General features: G+C 36.7%; 1 protein-coding gene across 2 annotated transcripts in view; it reads left to right on the top strand.

Annotated features, from left to right (window-relative positions):
* Positions 1-21,041, top strand: part of LOC150088665 (ectonucleoside triphosphate diphosphohydrolase 5-like) — a 188,671-nt gene that overhangs the window by 155,552 nt on the left and 12,078 nt on the right. For both annotated transcript variants that reach the window (XM_090369615.1, XM_090369614.1), the window contains exon 11: positions 15,148-15,302. In XM_090369615.1, the coding sequence (XP_090225741.1) occupies positions 15,148-15,302 (155 nt within the window). The remainder of the gene's footprint in view (positions 1-15,147; positions 15,303-21,041) is intronic.

The raw sequence follows: 21,041 nt of genomic DNA on the forward strand, positions 1-21,041 counted from the left end.
CAAGAAACTAGCATTTATACTGCAGAGTTGCATGCAATACAAACAGCCCTAGATCACATTAAAAATCGCGACTACCAGAGGTATATGATTTATTGCGATTCATCGAGCGTGTTACAGGCTCTGGTATCGGTGGGTTTTAACTCTCATCCGATCCTGTCCAGGATCCGGCAGATTCTTTTTTCTCTCAAGAAATTAGAATTCGAAATTCGTTTTTGCTGGATCCCAAGCCACATTGGGATCCAGGGAAATGAATCGGCTGATGCCGCTGCCAAATCAGCCATTTCCCTGGATAATCATTGCCTGTCAGTCCCCTATACAGACTACAGGCAAATAATACGTTCTAAACTGCTTTCCCAATGGCAAGATTCTTGGCATGGACAGGCCACAAATAAATTACATCACATCAAGCCTGTAATTATGCAATGGCAGTCCAGTCTACGCAGGGTCCGAAGAGAGGAAGTTGTTCTTGCTCGGCTCCGCATAGGTCATAGTCATCTAACCCATTCCTACTTGCTGAGGGTGGATGACCCACCTATGTGAGAGATGTGTAATGTTATTTTAACCGTCCGTCATATTTTAATAGAATGTCCTGTTTTTATAGAAGCACGATGCTTGTATTTTACCGCTTTTAATAATTTGACTGAGCCATTTACACTCAGTCAGATTATAGGTGACAGACAGAATATGTCTGACGTTTTTAACTTTTTACAATTTATTAATTTTTATACAAAGATCTAAGTTTTATGCTTTTACTTTTATACCTTTTTAACACAATAATTGTTTGACGTGGTAGCCTTGGCTACCAAAATGTTTAATAGCATTTTAAAATTTGACTTGGCGCATTATGGCCTTAGCTGCCAATGCGCCATAAAAAACCAAATCAAATCAAATCTGAACGTGTAAATGAACAAAATGTGAATGAATGAAGTAGAACACATTCTTCAGTCGGTAGAACATAGTCCTATTATTAGCACATGAAGAATTTCTACTCGTATCTGTGTTCCACAAACAAGAGTATTGCGAACATTACACAAGCACGGCTTGTATCCATTTCACGCACAGCGGGTGCAATACCTTCAACCAGGTGACGACATCCAGCAATTGGAATTTTGTCAGTGGGTAAATGCTAATCACCAATTAATCCCATTAATATTGTTCACCGATGAAGCTACTTTCACCCTTGACGGTATTAACAACACCCTTAACTCTCATGGGTGGTCAGACAAAAATTCACATGCCACTGTAGAAACAAATTTTCAGCATCACTTCTCTGTAAACGTGCGGTATCATCGACAATCAGTTGATTGGGCTTGTTATGTTATAGAATCGCTTTACAGGGGCCCATTTACCTAGAATTTCTGCAAAACATACTTCCACTACTATTGGAGGATGTTTCCTTGGCTACAAGGATTGGTATGTACTTTCAGCATGACGGAGCTCCTGCACACTATACCTGTCTGGTGATACAATATCACCGCGGATTAGCCGCGGTGGTCCCATTCATTAGCCACCAAGGTCTCCAGACCTCACTCCATTAGATTTTTGTTTGTGGGGATGGATAAAATGCACAGTACAGAAAGAAAAGGTGAATACAAGAGATGAATTTTGAATACTGCTGCCCTCATAAAGGAATGCCAAGACAGCCTCAGAAGAACATGTCATATTACCACAAGAGTTGCAAAGTGCATTGAGGTTGGCAGTGGGATTTTAACATTTTAGCATTAGCATTAGTAGAGGCATATGATGCAAGAAAGCAAGCTTATGCAGCATCAGCCAAAAAAAAAAAAAAACTTCCACTTCACCCCTCCGTTCGTTCGAAATACCTGTCCAGCTGAGCCCTAAATTTATTTAGGCCATCAACTTCCACAACAAGGGATGGAAGTCTGTTCCACCAACCAACTACCTGCTGGCTAAAGGCAAATTTCCACACATCTATTCTACATCTGTCTTTCCTCAATTTGAATTTATGCCCTCTCAGGTGATTATTTTGAGCAAGAGGCAGAATCCCATCAGCATTGAGTATGCTCAAACCATTCAAGGCTTTATACACCTCTATCAGATCACCTTGCCGGTGCCTAGTCTCCAGACACTGTAATTTGCAAAACTTAAGCCTTTGTTCCATTCGTTAATCTTGTTGCCCTTCTCTGTACTCCTTCCAGCAGCTCTACATCCTTCTTGAAATGAGGCCTCCAGACTTGTATACAGTACTCAAGGTGTGGCCTGACCATTGCCTTATACAAGGCAATGGTCAGGCCACCTTCTTGTCCCTGCTAGAAAAATTCCTGTATATCATTGATAAGACACCATGAGCTACTCTTGCAGCCCGTCTGCACTGCTCAGAGAACTTCATATCTGCCTGAACAATTACCCCCAGGTCCTTTTCATTCTCTACCACTGTCAGTGTAGTACCACAGAGTTGATACATTGCTCTGGGGTTGCTGTTTCCCATATGTAGTACTTTACATTTGTCAATGTTAAACTTCATTTGCCACCTCTCAGCCCATCTGCTCAACCTTTCCAGATCCTGTTCCAGCAGCATAGCGTCAGTAGTGTCCTTAACAACCCTGCGAACCTTTGTATCATCTGCAAACTTGGACATTAAGCTTGATATACCGTCATCAATATTATTTAAAAATGCAGAAAACAATAATGGACGCAACACTGAACCATGAGGGACTCCACTAATAACATTAGTCCACTATGAGCAGTGTCCATTGATTACAACTCTGTCTTCTCCCACTCAACCATCCCTTTATCCATAGCAGAAGTTTGCCTCCAATGCCACACTGCTCCAGTTTGTGCAGCAGTCTTCCATGTGCAACAGTATCAAAAGCCTTTCTAAGATCCAAGTATATAATATCAAAGTTATTCTCTGCATCCAGTTCTTTTGTGACTGCATCATAGTATCCAATCAAATTGGTCAGGCAAGACTCCCCCTTAACAAAACCATGCTGTGTCCGAGCTATAACTGAAGTCTTGTCTAGATGATCCTGCAGTGCTTCTTTAACCAGTGCCTCCATTAATTTTCCTGGAACAGAAGTTAAACTCACAGGTCTATAATTACTTGTGTCAGCCTTTGATTCTCCTTTGTGAATTGGGGTCACATTTGCACATTTCCAGTCTATGGGTACCTCCCCTGAGTCCAAGGAAGCTCTCATAATTATGGCTAAGGGTTTGCTTACTTCCTTTGCTGCCTCCTTTAATATAACTGGATAGATCACATCCACCCCAGGTGCCTTTCTTGTATTTATCTTCAACAATTTCTCCTCCACTTTACTCTCAGTTATTACAAGATTCTCTAGCTTACTGCCAGAGTTGAATACACCTCTGGCATTCCCCTCGCTGAATAACTCCTCATGTGTGAATGTCGATGCAAAATATTCATTTAGTTTGTTAGCTACCTGAGCGAGATCATCAACAGTTGAATCATCGATATCAAGTGAACCAATCTGATTCATCCCCTTCCGTCTAGAGTTTACATAAGTAAAGAACTCTTCGCATCCCTTGCCAAAGATTTCTCGTAATCTGCCTTGGTCTGCTTAACCTCCTTTGTAACTTGGTTACAGATCAACTTATATCTGTCATAGGTTTCTGCATCACGTGTTAATTTATATGTATCCCATGCATTTTTCTTCTCTGCCATATGTCTCATTAGTTCATCTGACATCCATTTAGGCCTAAACCTTGAACAATATTTCTTAGTTGGTATGTAAAGCCTAGTAGCTTCCAAGATGAGTTCTTTGAATGCTTCCCATTTTGAATTTGCTCTTGGTAACGTCATCAGTTGGGGTCCCACTGTATAGAATTTAAATACTGTCTCAGACCATCGTAGTCGCCTTTATGAAAGCAATAACCCTTCCCTTTATCCCTGATGCTTTGAGTAAATTTATCGTTAAGTAAATTTGAGCAAAGTTACCGCATTGAGTAAATCCCACTTCAGCACACTGTTGATCACTGCAACCTAGTGGTTCCTCTATCTGGAGATTCTTAATGCATGAAGAATCACTACTGATAATCAAATCAAGAGTATTACTCCCTCTAGTTGCCTCCCGAACATGCTGATGTAGAAAACAATCATCCAATAAATCCACAAAAGCCTTGCTAGTGTGTGGGTGACCAACCCACAAATTCCAGTCAGTATCTGGGAAATTAAAATCCCCCATTATAAGACTCTCTGATTTACTGGGCCACTCTATTTCCCTGTACAGTTTCTTATTATACTCATCAGAGTCATTAGGCCTATAGCACACTCCTACTCTCAATTTTGATCTCCCAATGCTTATGTCACACCAAACTTACTCAACACTGCACTGTCCAGTGATGTCGACTGGCTTCACTTCCTTGGATTTTATGTGTTTCTTAACTAATAGCATAACCCCTCCTCCCTTCCTATCCTGTCAATCCTTTCTGTAGACGTTGTACTCCCCAAATTCCAGTTCTGCATTCCTTATATCTGTGTGACACCACGTCTCTGATATCCCAACATTATGCGCCTTTGATGCTTTGAGCAATACCTCGAATTCATCAAATTTATTTACCAAACTCCTAGCATTGGTGTACATGCAAGTATACATGCACCTGTTCTTTTTCTTAGCTACCTTAACACAACCCATGTGTTTACTTGTACCGCAATGACTCCCAGCAGTCACTGAAATATTCTGCATCTTGTTTTCCAGGCTTCTGCTCATTCCAATAGAAGCAGTGCAAGAATCACTTTCACCTCTGCCTATTTATTGTGAACTGTAAAAAATTTGTCAATTATTTGTGTTTTGTATCATTCAAAAAGTCAATAATTAGGAACAATGTCATTTATCATTCTATAATGGCTTTGTGCGCCCCAGTTTCAAACAGCTGTATGAACTTTTTTACTCAGAATAATCGATACTATAACCTCCCAATATATATAATATTCCTCCTGAATCACCCTGTATATTTTGATATATACAATGTTTTAGTATCAAAGTAAAAAGAATTACAATCTGAATATAAAAGGAGACTTACAAACCATTAACTTTTTATAAATTATTCTAATTAAAAAAAAAAATCCAATGTTGCCCCAGTTTTTGCCCTATATTCATTTTTAACTACAGCACATTATCAAATGAATAGTTGTTTCCTTACTGCAGGCCAACACATTCTCTGTTATGCTCAATGCATTTTGAGCATCTTTTTTAGATGGCAGTGTGTGTGCTTCACCTTCACTGTCACTGGTAACAAAAACATCATCATTTTGCTTGGTGCTCAGCAGCTGTTCTGGTGTTGCTGCGGTAGCAACTTTGTCATCCATCTTCACAAACTCTTCAAATTCACCAAAAAAATCCATATGCTCCTTCAAATTCCACCATTCCTCAAAGTTGCTGTCACATTTGTCTGCTTGACCATGTTTTTGATATTTTTTCCAAAGCTGCTCTTTCTGAAGCAGTTGATTATTACACTTGATCCAATAATATCCCAAGCAATAACAAGATTATGGATAACATCCAAGACATTTCAATTTGGCTGCAAATTGTTCCTCCTATGTTGCAGATCAAGTACCTTATCAGGCAGACTCTATATGCTCTCTTGAGGGTATAAATAATGCCTTGATTCAGTGGCTGCATAAAACTGGTGGTACTGGGAGGTAAAAACAACAGCTCTATATTTGTCAACTTAAGTGTCTTGGCAAAATGTGCTATACAACGATATAGAGTCATCAAAATGTTCTTTTTTTTCTGAAGCCATTCTTCTGTCCACTTTTGATAACCAAGACTGAAAAATTTTGACCATAAGCCAAGCACATCTTGGCTTTGAAAACTTGCCAACCACAAGTGGATGTCGTTTTGTACTGCATAGCAGTTTAACAGAACAGTGAATCTTTGTTTACTTAATTTTCCACCATGACAAGACTCTCCTTGAACAACAAATGTTTTGTTTACCAGCAAATTATAAAATAAACCTGTCTCATCAAGATTAAAAATATCCTTTACCTCATATTTTTCAAGAATGGATCGTACAGAACACAACCAGCCTGTAGCTGTTTCCATGTTGACTAATCCCAACTCGCCGCAAACATTCACAACCAAGTTATTCCTGTTTTTAAATCTTTATTGCCAGCCACTGCTGCATTTGAAGTTGCTAATTCCATGTTGCTGAACTAGTTGCTTGATGGGTGCAACTAAAAAAGAAAAAACACATTAAAGTTGTACCAAAAAGAAGCATATATATATTATCTTATCTATAATTGTACATAGAAAACTGCGCAATTTTCCATACAAAAATGTTAAACTGTTGGAGAAATGAAACTCATTAAATGAATGGCAGTTGACTCCATTTAATTAATTTTTTGTGAAAATTTATAAGTAGATTTTTTAAAAATAATTTGAGTTTTTATTATTTTCAGTAACAGAAAATTATTTTAGTGGTACAGACAACGTGGAAATTTAAATATTTAAAAAACATTTAAGTTTATTTCTAAATAATTAATTTCTTATGTTTACATCCTAGAATTACTTTAAATACACATTCTCAGGAAAGATGTTTGATTCATGAGCACCACTTTATCTTGCTGAGGGCTCCACTGTGTGTGTGTGTGTGTGTGTGTGTGTGTGTGTGTGTGTGTGTGTGTGTGTGTGTGTGTGTGTGTGTGTGTGTGTGTGTCATTTCAGAAAGATTAATTATGCCATTAGCATGTAGTTTATTCATCCCTTTTAAAGTCTTAAGTGATGCTAGCAAGTACTCAGTATTCATATGTACTTCATATTAACAAGTATTCCAGTGTCAGTCACTGATCATTGCATGTTGCAGAACTTGAGACAGAAACTGATTAAAACATCTTTCAAAAAAAATTACAGACCGATTTCAAACCAATTACAAAAAATATCATTATAGAACAGGCTTATATGAAGTTTGTACCCTCCCTGTAAATTATTTTAACTTTTACATTGTCCAGAATCTAATGGCACTGAAGATTGAATAAAACTTTTATTAACCTTGATTCAGTAAATTGCAGTAGTTGTATGGTCATATATTTTCATTACTCTCTCTCTCTCTGACACACGGGTGCCTCCGTAGCCAGTGGGAAGGAGCAGCAGTGCGTAGCACACGCTTCTTGATTAGACCGGGGGTCGAGCCCGTGACCACCAAATACGGAGGTTGTGGGAAGGTCAGGGAATGACCACCGCATATTCCCGGAGCAATATGGCCTTAGTTGCTAATGCTCCTAAAAACCAAATAACAAACAAATAACATAACTCTGACACACACAATTCTTTCCTCCTAGAGTTATCATTTTTCACCCAATTTCAGTTATTCTCCTCATCCCCATTTAATAGCTTTTTTACTGTCTTTCTTATTAGATCATTTTTGTATGGCTTGCTCAAGTTCTGTAACATGCAATGAAGAGTAGCTAGCACTTTAGAAGACTTGTTAATGTGAATTACATATGAATACTGAGTACTTGCTGTCACCAAATTTTGCAATATTGTCTGTATTCAAAATGGCTTGTATTCAGTAATTCTCTTAAAATTGGAAGGAAATGATAATTATATAAATTAAATCAATCACTCAACCAGTTTATTGCCAAGATGATACGCAGTGGCTTGCCCTGATACAGCCAATACAAGAGGAATTTACATAACATATAAAGAAGCATGTGTTAAAGATACATTTGTATTCTTAATGATGACTGCGTTGTGCGTATATATATATATACACACACACAACACAGTCATCATTAAGAATACAAATAAACAAGATACATATATATCTGTATAATAAAATAACCATATGAACAATCAATTTACAAGTGTTTACAAAAATCCTGGTTGTGAGAAATTGGATATTGGACTCTTTTGGAAAAACAGAAGTTAAGATCTTCTGTTTAAGCTAAGCTAAAATTAAGTTAAGCTGTAACTAAAGTCTTCTTTGTAGAATAAAATTGGCAAATTGGGTTAGAAATTTTCAGATTTTTAACAAGCTGTGTGGATCAATATCTCGGGTATTTATATCTTTTATTAACCTACAGGGGAGATGGTGGTCAACTGTCCATAGTCAGTTGCATAGAGAAATGAATGTTGGCCTGTGTTCATAGTGTCTCCTAATGATCTGCCAGCCAATGATTCACCCAGATCAGGACAGTCTAATAGAGAGTCAAAAAGTTTGCAGAATAAGACAAAATTATTTTTAATTATGCTATATTTATAAGAGGTCTAGCAGAGGAACCAATATTCAAGTGCAACCACATGTTTGAAAGAGGGATTGGAGACTCCAGACCAAATTGAGGAAGTATAGAGTATTTTAGGTTTTATGAGTCTATTAAAATATCTAGTGATAATATTAGCTGAACAAACATTTTGCAGCTTTAAAGCCTAGATGGCTTTAGTAAATTTTTGTACAAGGTGGGATACAGTGCTGAGAAAAGTTGAATTTTGTATCATAGATAACTACAAGGTATTTTTGTGAGGTAACCAAAGGGGTGTCCACATGATCCAAGGAGACCTCAACCAGATGAAAAGACTCTTTTATAAGTGATTTGTAGATGTTCTGATTTTGAAGGATTGATTGACAGGTAAAAATAATTTTGGTACTCTTAAAACTAGTTTAAAGTGTTACAAAGAAATGTTTGTTAACAGATGAACAAAGGCAAGCAATCTGACAATGAAAAAAATTGATGTCAGCTGTGTAAAGTAAACATTTTTGTAACCCCCCCCCCTCTGCAGAAAGGCAACTGAAGCCACTAAAGGTTTTTTTGTACCATGAAAGGAGGTCACTAACATTGTATTTACTGAGATACTAAAGGAGGTTCTTGAGAAAGGCTAGTAGACCAACTGAAATTAAATAGAGGGATCTTAATTACTTCTGTGGGCAGGAAGATTATTTAGAGTAGCATTCATTGCTCTAGTACTTTAAGCACTGATGTACAAAAAATAGAGATTGGGAGGATGCTCTTAATTGTTTTTGGGTTATGACATTTTAGAAGAGGAAAAAGTTTATAACTTGCCTATGTATCTGGGAAAAAGAAGTTTGAGAGAATTAGCCAAATTAAAACAATGTGTAGAAAATTAACAGTGAGAAGTTTGAGCTTAAAAAAAGAAATATTGTCAATCCCAGCTGTATTTTTGAAAGGTAAGGAAATGATTTCAGTGCTGTAGACTTGGACAAGTTGAAATCACCACAAATGATAATTCTGTTCTTTTTACATATTTTAGCAATTAACTATGACCAGTTTATATCATGACCATGATATAATTTCAGTGCATATTTCAGTTCTTGGATTTGGAGGAATATGGCCTTAGACCCAATAATATATTTTAAACCCAATAATATCAATGAAGATTAATTTTGATGTGTAGTTCCTCAAAGCTAAGTGGAGAATATTTATTTTAAAGAATTAATGCAAATTGGTTCTGCCTTTTTTATGCTGTAATACTGAGTTTCCAAATATGCTGGAATATTGAGTTTCATGTGCACTAACCAAAAAATTATGAACCTTATTCTCAGTATCAAGCTGGATCACTTTTTGCCCAAATGATGTTCCATACATAACGTGCTGTAGACTCAGGCATATGCCATAGACCATTCCCAGCCACTTTTGTTGCAAAAACACTTGTGGTTGCATCATTATGGTTCTGCTTTGGTATTTTCAGATCTTTCACAGCAATGAAGTGAGAATTATATTTTCTCTCTTTTCTCTAAGGGGTTATGATATATTGAACCTCTCATTTTAATCTGGGTCAAAGAAAAGTGTAAACAGTATTTTATGTATTTTTACTTCCTTTATATTATTCATTTTTAAAGTAAAAATTCTCTTTCTCAGTCTTGTCTTAGGTGCTAAAACCATACAGTGTATGGCATAGTTATAATTTATCTTGATATTTTCCAAATTTAGTAACTTGAAATTTTGTATAAAGTAAAAAAAAAAAAAAAAATTTAATTAGCTAAAAAAAAATTTAATTTTTATTTACTGTGCACATGGCATAAAATTTAATTTTTGCCATGTGCACAGTCTGCTTTACCAACAAAATGTACATACATACACAGGGGGTGGGCAGAATAATGGAAACAGATATGATAAGAGTTACAGGTATGCAATAATATGGTATTGGGTCACCCTTTGTTTTTAAAAATGTTTTGTATATCTATGTGGAACAGATTCAAATAAATCTTTTAACTGTCTTAAGAGGAATATTGGCCCATTCTTCATGAAGGAACATTTCAAGCTTCATCACTCATTTGAGTGATGAAGGTGGAGGAAATCTTCTCACTCTGCTCTCCAATTATTCCTACAGTAGCTCAATAACATTTAAGTCTGGTGGTTGTGCAGGCTATGGAAGATGCTTAGCTTCAGTTTCATTCTCCTCAAACCAAGGTTGGACACACCAAGCAGTGTGTATTGGAGCATTATCATCTTGAAACATGGCATCATTTGCAGGAAACAATGTTTGCAACCTGAAATGACCCTTGTCACTCACAATATCAAGGTGTTAGTACTTTGCCCAATCAGGATGATGATGATAGAACCTAAAGAATAGTACACTGGTGTGCAAAATTTAAGGACCAGTCAGGTTTTCATCTGTAGCTTCTCATAGGAGTGGTCTGGATATGGAGAAAAGCATACCAAAGGAACCTTGTGAGATACAGAAATAATGAAGGAAACAACACCGACACAACAATGAAAACAAAATGGTACAGAGGGACTTTATTCAAAAAATGCATCACTGCCAAAGATGGAACAAAGGGAAGAGGTAGTCCTCAGTAGGAGATATGGCCACCCCTAATGTTGATGCAGGCATTGCACCGCCTGTCCATACTTAGAACAATGTTGTTGATAAGTTCTTGCGGTAACATCGTCCATTCCTCTGTCAGCACCATCTTCAGCTGGTGAACATTTTCTGGTAGGTGTGGATGTGCCGCTAGGCGTCTTCCCAGAACATCCCATATGTGTTTGATGAGATTTAGATCAGAGGGGAACAGGCAGGCCAATTCATACGAACAATGTCCTCACTTTCCAAAAGCATATCAGCAGCTGCAATGCAATGGGGTGTAGCGTTATCATCCATAAACACGAACTCGGGGCCAGTGGCACCTCTGAACAGACGCCCATGGGGAAGGATTACCTCAGTACAGTAGCGTGCACCAGTTACAGTACCGGCTTCCAGTATCTGAAGTTGTGTACGTCCATCCAAGATAACGCCTACCCAGATGAGAACACCTCAACTGCTATATCGATCCCTTTGAGTAATGTTTCGGGATAATACCATGTGCCAACCTCTCGCCAGATTTGCTGACGTCCAGAACCGCTGCTGAGACTGAATCTACTCTCATCAGTAAAGAGTACCTTAAGTAAAGATTTTGTGGTTGTAACCTTTAGAAATAGTGTTGGTCCTTAAGTTTTGCACACCAGTGTATTTGTAATGATCATATGGTGCAAGGAAGTCTAAGGCTTATGCTGCACCAGCAAAAAAAAAATAGTAAAATAATAATAAATTACTAGGGAGGCTTTGCTTGCTCACCCCCACGCACGCTTTTCTACATAAAATGTAGAGCTATATGGAGTAAGTCAAAACTTTTCTATGTAAAAGACAGCTGTTGAAACACACTGGTCAGTATCTAATTAGGAAATGACCTATGTAATTATTTACCTGTGCATTTGTAGTGCACGTCATTCTCAAGGTTCAATAAAAATCACGGTAAAACTCCAGAATGGTGTACACCCTGCAACGTGGTGGCAAACAAAACAGTGGGAAAGCAGTGATTGACAAGTTGTGACTCTCATATTTCGACAAATGGACAGGAACAAAGCAGTGATTGGCACATGCCACTGCTTTCCCTGCCCATTCTAGGTTGATATTTATAGGGTATTTTAAAACAGCGGGATGGAGGGATAAGCACCCTACCTAAGCTAAGCCCCCACCTCGACGACACAAAACAATCAGAAAAGGGAGGTGCATTCACCTGTAACTTATCGCCATGTTCCTCGCTTTCATTGAACTACCTGTTGGTATATACTATCCTGGACTCCAGCCAATATTTACTATGTAATTATTTACCTGCGTTTACATAGATCATTTAGGAAAAGGCCTTTTGCTTCGGGTTCCATAATATATGAGGAATATTGTTGCATCCTTTCGAAAGAGCAGGACTAAAATATTTAACTGAAATATTTACAAACTATACAAATATTTAAAATATTTACAAAATACCGAACCACAGTATTTACAAATATACAATATTCATTAATATACAAAAAACGTTACAATGGAACCTCAAATGTTAGAAAGAATCATGTGCACGAGGTTGGTGAACGTTATGGAGACAGTTGTCAATAATTAATTACATTTGTAGTGACGTAATTGTCTTGCCCTCTTCTCCCATTGGCTCGAATAAATATCACTAGGAGGAAAACTTTTTTAATGTATTGTGCCCAGTTTTTGTGCTCCTTAAACTACTGCATCATCCTGATTTGGCAAATTACTCCTTCAAATAATCTCCTCCCTAACAAAGGAATAAAGACTAGGTCCTATCATCACCATTATTGCTGCCCACACCATTGTTGATCTTCCTCCATATTTGAGGTTGGCACAAGATAGTCAAGATGACATGCTTCCTTTGACATTTGCCAAACATTAACTCTCGGATGTTGGAAAAAGTGCGAATGATGATTCTTTTGAAAATATAACATTTCCAATTATCGAGTGCCCAGTTTTTGTGCTCCTTAAACTACTGCATTTGCTTTCTATTATTACGAGTGGCTTGGCTGGCAGTAGCGACTGCCTTAAATTTCAACTTTATGAAGTTCTTGACAAAATATTTTGCTAGAGACTGTATTGCTGAGACTCACATTAAGTTCTATTCATATTGTATTAATTGTATTATATAGCTAATATGGGGTATTGGGTCTGGTTTGCAAATGCTGGAAATCAAAAGGATGCTAAAGGCTTCTGGATAAACAGATGATGTGCCTTTAACCTAAATGTCAAAAGAAGAATGACTAGGCTCTCGTGTTTGAGAGCCATTGGACCTCTAAACATAGATTCCAGTGACACAATGGAGAACTTTTAAAAGACAGTCCAACTCAAGAGGCATAATTCCCGCATTCAAGAGCTCAAGTGACCGTATAACTTAGAAATCAACCAGATCATGAAGGATGACTAATGATAAGTTAAACCCTCAAGGCTTGTAATAGTGGTACTGGGTCTTTATACCGTACATGCTAATGGACAAAGGAAACTCCATTCTTACTAGAACATCTAGATCCTCTGGTCTTAATACATTTAGTCATAGGACCTCTGATGGATTGGAAATTCATTTGTATTTATTGCCAGATGGGTATATTGTTGGATGAACTGTATTAATTGATGATATTGTCATGAACTGTGTTATTGTTGATGTTTTTGTTATTATATTGAATAGATGCATTAAATACCAAAATTGCACTAATACCTGTTGGATTCTTCAGATTACAAATGACTTGTCTAAACTAAATTGGTTACTATCATATTGAAGACTAGTTTATTCAATAATTACATGTATTCACTGGCAGAAACGCCCTCTCAGGGACATTTGGCAAGTCTTTCAGTTCTCGACAAGCTGCAAAGTACTGTCGAAATTGCGTAAACTTCTGATGCTAGCAACATCAAAACAGTGGTGCTGCTGACTGGAGTTGTAAAATCTGTCTGAATAACTGACAGCTATTGGTAATAGTAAATAGCAGTGCAAATAATTTGCTATAGCCTCATTTGCTTGGCCTTGCTGTTAGCATTTTGTATAAATGTCAATGTGCCAGAATCACTGTTGAGTGGGCAGTGTCCTGGGACTTGGGCCTCTAATAAGGTGTATAAATTGTAAATCCTAAATTCTAATAATTGTAAGATATAATGTCTGACCTCATAAGGTCAGTCATTGTAACCAAACTGGTAGGTTTTAGCTATCTGTATAGCTGTATAAATTATGAATGTGAAGTTTAATGTAGAAATTGATGCCTTCAACACATTGTAATTACTGAGTTCCAAGTATTGTGGACGACTGATATGCAGTATATAACACTATATGTTGGTTAGTTTACAGGTAATATCTGACTAGGTGAAATACTGTTGTATAATTGACTCTCAGCTGATGGATCTTAATATATAGTCAAATTGTGTGGCTATACTACATTGGTCTCAGGCAAGAATCATTGCTGTTAAGTTGATGGCTCAAGATGTTTTGCTAAACTATAAATTGTGAATAATGTACAGTTACTCTTCAGTGGTGGATGGGAGAACCCTGGAGCCCACAGAAAATAATAAAATACTTTGAATTAAGTTCTGCTTTTTTTTTTTTTTTTTTTTTGAGGCAATAGTTTTATGTTTTTATGGCTACAATCCTTTTTGGTGTCTGGTAGTCTTTTTCAGTGAGCTTCGATTTTCAGCCACAATTCATCCTGTCAAATTTTCTTTTCCTATCCCTGATACTGTAGACATCACTTTCAATACGGTTGCTCTGGATACATTAACAAACTAGCAGTTTTAGTCACCGATGCTCCTGTTATACGTGCGCCAACAGTTTGACCTCTTTGGAATTTGGGCAGGTCAGTCATTTTCTTCATGTATCTTTTTATATCACTTCCAAATAAACATCCACTTTTATCGTCTGGTATTACCTACAAGAAACAAAAAAAAAAACAAAAAAAGAAAGAAAGAAAAAATGCATTAAAAAACTACTACTTATTATTTGTCTATGCACTGCATATATACACACACCACAGTATATACATGTTATTCACAAAGGAATAATGATCGTGACTGGTCCCTTTTCACCTTACTGTATCAAACTGTCTTAACAATGGAAGCATACAAGTACATAACATATATATGTACTTGTATGCTTATGAATTGTTAACTGAAGTTCACTCCTCAATTAACAATTCACAAGTTCATTATTAATTAGTTATTTAATTCTGGATGTTAGTATTTTTATAATATCATTGGACATCATATTGGCTCACATTCTGAAAAGGCTAGGAAATGCTGGTTTATGCCAATGTTTTTGTATTTAAATAATGCTAATTTTTTTAAATACATGTCTATTTCCTTGATAAATACTGAACATGCTGTGTGTCTGTAGTTTATCAATATGAGGTTTTGTTTAATGTTTTTAATTAAATATTTTATGGACATTGATATTTTATAGGGGCATGAAAAGTGGAAAATATGGATTTGAGGCCTGTGTTGACCAAACTATTAATTTAGTTAAATATGCAGTAGACAAGCCAAAAGAATTGCTAAAACGTGGTATCTATGGCTTATCTTATTACTTTGATAGAGCATCTGACTTGGGGATTATAGGTAAGCTAATTCATATTGCCAGTACTGTGAATGCAATGGATTACACTTGCAACAAAATTGTAAACATGTGTTTTTAAAATTGTAAATTTTTCCCATCATTAATTATCCCGCTTTGTTCATTTTATCCAAGTTAATTTAAATGTTGACCTAATTCTATTTCTAATGACAATAATTAAAATTGTTCAAGCTCTTCTTTGTGTGTATAAGCCGTAATTTTAAATGAAAAAATTATTCAAACATCATGCTCATGTACCATACAGATAATACATCAACATTTGCATTATGGGATATATCTCAAATAGCAAATAATATTAAATTTGTTGCTGTTGTGGTTCTGATCATCATTTTATTGTATTGTTGTTTTCATATTTATATACAGTAAGTCCTCAAGTTACATGGTTAATTTGTTCTGAAGGTTTTCCTGTAAGTTGAAAAACTGTGCAAGTCAAGCAATGCATAAATACGATGTATTTTTGACAATATATGTTCATTTCATAGGAAGTTAAAGCTAAACAGGTACTGCTTAACAAAAAAAAAAAAAAAAAAAGGTTAAGAAAATGAAGTTTTATTTAGTATGCATACAGAATACATATACAAAAACAATTGTAAGAATACAATACTGCATATTCATTATGAATACATATACATAGTATTTGATTATTATATGCTCCAATTCTGCAGCTGTTGATGGTGTCGAACCCTTTTCTCTGATTTATGAAGTACACTCGTGTTCAAAGAAAGTGTATCATCCCTTAAAATTGTAATTGTCGTCCGAATAACGTAAGTATATGGCAATATTTCTTACAGATTGCATCAGATAAGATTGACACGCATAGGTGATGATGTAATATTGCATCAGCTGTTACTTTCAGCTATATAAGCACACTCTGCAAGAGTTGCAGTTATTCCTTGCTTATGTCAGAATGACAAGTTACGTGCAGTTGATGCCACGAAGAAAGAGTGCTATTGTTGCTTTACGTGAGGAAGGATGTTCTTTCCATCATATTGCTTATAGTGTTTTGTAATCAGTCAACAGTGAGTAGATTTCTTTGCGAACTCAAGAATACTAGTTCTGCTAATAGGAAAAAAGGAACTGGGTGCAAACGAATCTCTACGCCAAAACAGGACAGCATTTTGAAGCACTTATGTCTTAAATACCATAAAGCTTCTTCATCTGAGCTGAAAAGAGAATGGGAAGAACATACAAGAGTGGTAGCAAGTGCAGTAACAGTCAGAAGACGCCTCTTCAAAAACGGACTTGTAGCCCATCATCCTAAGAAGACACTCTTCACACAAAAATTATGGTGCCTCCGTAGCCAGGTGGGCAGGAGCCTCAGTGCGTAGCACATTCTTCTTGATTAGACTGGGGTTTGAGCCCATGACCACCAAATATTCATTTGGAATGCGGAGGCTGCGGAAAGGTCAGGGAATGGCCACCGCATATCCCCGGAGCAAAATGTCCTTAGTTGCTAATGCTCCTAAAAACCAAATAATAACAAAAAATGAAAAATGCCTGATTAATTTGGTGTAAGGAGCATGCCAAATGGACTCCTGAGCAATGGAAGTCAGTTATTTTCTTGGATGAAAAGAAATGCAACCCGCATGGCTCTGATGGAAGACAAACGATTCGCCTTAGACATGGTGAAGAATACCATCCAGACTGTATGGTGTTTACAGTGAAATTCCCTACTAGCCAAATGATGTGATATGGGAGTGCATTTCATATCACCTGCAGTTTATAAAAGGTTCTGTAAATGCCAATGAATGCATGGCTATATTGGAAGGAAAATTGCTGCCAACCATTAGAGACCAATTTCAACTTGCCAAGTAATTGCATCTTTCTGGACGACTCTGCTCCTTGTCATTGGGCAAAAAGTGTAAGTAGGCACTTCTGTAGTTACTTTAGCTTCATTTCTGCGTTAGAGGTTCGACAGTAATGTGTTTACATTTGTTACAAGTGAAAAAATGGTTGGAAGAACAGTCCATTACAACTCTTAGCTGGCCTGGCCAGGAAACAGCCCAGACCTGAATCCCATAGAGAACTGTTGGCATTGTATGGAATATGCATTTGCCAGTAAGAAACCAAAGATCCTTTGTGAACTTCAGGAAGCCATAAATCGTGTTTGGAACCACAAACTATCAGTTGATTATCTTCAGAAATTGATTTTGTCAATGCCTCGACAGTGAGCTGCTGTCATCAGGGCCAGAGGCAGTTCAACTAAATATTAGTTTGCACCTGGTGAATTTTTCATTTTGTTTTCCATTTAAAATGATAAACTGAAGCAAATTGATGACTTCTGATACTATTTCAGCCATAATTGTCGTGTTTACCAAAACTGTTGTATAAAGTTTGAAAATGCTCATTTTGGAATATTTTGAGAGCACTATTCAAATATTATTTAGCTTTGCCTTAACTATTAATAAATATCTTTTGTTTATATTTCTATTTGTGATGCTAGTCATTAATGTAACATACCATAATGAAAAAGGGTTAGAAATGTGAAATTCCTAGGTGAGGCACTTTCTTTGAACACTAGTTTACATATACTTGTCCAGTGATGTTTCTATTGTAGCTTGTTTCTTCTTGTCATAAATCAGTTTATAGCATGCACTGCTCTAAACACTTTTGCAAACTGTTCAGTGTTTAGATCTTGAGCCTCTCAGCCAGCCAGCCCTTTGTTGATTGTATTAAAGCATTCTGCCATCTGCATAGTCTCATTGTTTTGGTGGTTCAGCTTCTGCTCTTCCCCTGAAACATAATTTTTCTGGTTTTTAAGCTCCATTAAAGTTTTGTACTCATTTCCTTTGTATGACTTTGCAGCAAATCAATAAAATCATTTTCCCTCTAGATTTAATTTTGATTTCCTGGTCATTTCCACCAGGTTGCTAATTACATCTTCATGCTCTTCAGATCCCATAGCATCTTGAATAAACTGGAGGGTGAGCTTCTTCCAGATGACATTCGTGGTAGATGTTGCAATTTCTCTCTAGACAGCATTGATGTTTTTTAACAGCTTTGCAAATGTCATACTCTTTCCAGAACTGCTTCAGTGATTTGCAGTTCTGTCCTTCAGCAGCCCTTACTGCCTATCTAAATGTTGTTTTGTAGGTAATACTTTTTAAAGGTATTGATCCATGGGTTGTATGAGAGAAGTTGTATTTGGAGATAAGAATATTACCCTTATGTTTTCATTTTAATCACAAACTGTTGTTGGGTGACCTGGTGCATTATCAACTGACAGCAGTATCTTAAATGGTAGGTTGTTTGCCTTGCGATATTTTTGAACCTCGTGCACAAAGTGATGCGCCGACCGGGCTAGCCGAGTGGGTAAAGTACCTGCCCGGCAACCCAAAGGTTGCGGGTTCGATTCCCGCCTCGGGCTTGGATCAAAGTACTGCAAAAACCTTGGGGGGTGAAATATGGCCACAGAAGCCGATGCGCCAACAACTACCAAATCAAAAAAAAAAAAAAAAAAAAAACAAAGTGATGCAGAAACCAGTCTTGAAAAATTGAGTCACCCATGCCCTTGGATTGGATTTCTATATAACAGGTAGCTATCTATGTCTTTGAAATATTTTTGAAAGCCCTTGGGTTTTCACTATGGTAAACTAACTGGTTTTATTTTGCAGTCCCCAGTAACATTTCCATGAAGTAGAAATATAGGTGTCCATTGATACCTTAAATACTAGCATAGTTTATTCTATGTCTGTGTAAGAGCAATCTGGCATTTTTTCCAAAAAATTTACCCAGTCTCGTCTACATTCAAAACCTGTCGTGGCAGGTAATCTTCATTTTTGACAATTTCTGCCAAAGTCTTAGGGAACTGGGTAGCTGCTACTGTGCCTGTGCTAGCAGCCTCACCAGTCACTTTTATGTTTTGTAGTTTAGCACATGCCTTTAATCTTTGAACCCATCCATGTCTTTGGCTCGTAATGAATGTATCACCAGCAACACTCTCACCATGTTTACACTTTAGTTCAATGTTTTTAGGCTTTCTCATGTATGAGCATAAGGCTTATTGGCATTCATTGTTGTTGCACGTCTTCAGTCCAAATCACCAATAATTTTTCCATTTCTTCTTTTAATGTGCCTCTTTTCTTGGAAATGATCATGGATTGCATTGGTACAGAACTTTTCATATGTTGCATTGGTACAGAACTTTTTATATGTTGCATAATTTGAACTTTATCTTTTATAATAGTTCTAACAGTCAGTTCATTCATTTGTAAGCATGTGCAACATCTGCAAACTTATTACCTTTTTCATGTAATTTAATAATTTCTGCTTTAATCTCCATGGTCATAATGCACCTCTTTTTGCCATTGTGAATTCTCGCCACTTTTACATTTCTCAGTCATGTTTAGGGTTTATATTTTGTTTATAATAAGCACTGTGTACATTCACTAACGACACAACTTGCACAAACAAAAAAGCGATGACACTATCAGCTGAGCATCAGCTTACCAGGAATGCCATCTATTAGGCTCCATTCTGCGCACTTTGGCCCATTTGTCAACGTATCAGTAGCTAACGCTATTTGTTGAGCTCAACACAATACCATATTATGAAGTATATGTATAATGTGTACATATATGTGTGTCCAGACACTTTTTTTCAGTGAAACATAAAAAGAAAATCTACAGGCCTCATTCATTTGGAACCATCCATGTCTGTGGCTCACAATGAATGTATCACCAGCAGCACTCTCAGCATGTTTATGCTTTAGTTCAATTAGACTTGAGGCTTTCTCATGTGTGAGCATAAAGCTTATTGGCATTCATTGTTGTTGCACGTTTTCAGTCCAAATCACCAATAATTTTTCCATTTCTGTGTCTCCATTTCTCTATTTAATATGTCAGGAGTCCAAAACTGGGGGTTTGGTTAGATTGCCTGTTTCTGATGAATCACATGTAATCACCATTACTCAGAGATGTGACTGTCACAAAACAGAGTTAAGAGCCATTATCCAACAACTTCAAGTACACTGTTCCATAAGGAAGCAAAGAAAATCTAAAAGTGGCAGTATTCATTTATTGTCAAATCAAGTCTAAAAATGATTAAAACTGGCACATTCATTTTGCATAATGTTAAGCAGCACTTTTTTTTTTATTTGATAGTTTGTTCTTGTCACTTAATGTTTTCTATATATTTTCCATTGCTTTAAATTCAAGAAGAGTGTGATCAATTTGTCACATCTGCTTCTCTCTTTTACTTTTTTTGTTCTGTTTAGTGAATTCGTTGTGCCTTTTTCAGACGCAGAGGAAAGTCATCTTTTATCAGAATATTGCCCAAATTCAAGTTACAGCTTGTTTTCTATCCCATCAGAAACAACCAGCAACTTATTCTCTCTGTTTCCATCTATAAGTGATCTAGCTGAGTGGTCAGGAGTGAGAATGCAGTAGCACACGCTCTTTGAGTGGACCAAAGTTCAGGCCCATGACTGTTAAATACAATTAACAGTTGTAGTCATGATTTATTGTAAACTCCTCTGACCTGGTGGTCTTTCCAGATTACAGTCTGAAGGTGCATTCTTCACCTAAGATCATCAAGCATTTATGGTGTCATTTTTTTATTCTTGGTCACTCATAGAAGCTATGTTACACCATAAAGGTGGAAAAAAGAATTTTCAGTTGAAATACATTTCTAAGGAAAGTCAAATTTGGTTAGAATTATCTTCTGGTTCATGCAGTGGCTCAACTTTTTCTGCTGCTGGGCCATGTCAAGAATCTGTAAAATTT

Source organism: Mastigoproctus giganteus, chromosome 3 (genome assembly GCF_048544385.1).
Source record: "Mastigoproctus giganteus isolate SK-2022 chromosome 3, ASM4854438v1, whole genome shotgun sequence".
Classification (NCBI taxonomy): Eukaryota; Metazoa; Arthropoda; class Arachnida; order Uropygi; family Thelyphonidae; genus Mastigoproctus; species Mastigoproctus giganteus.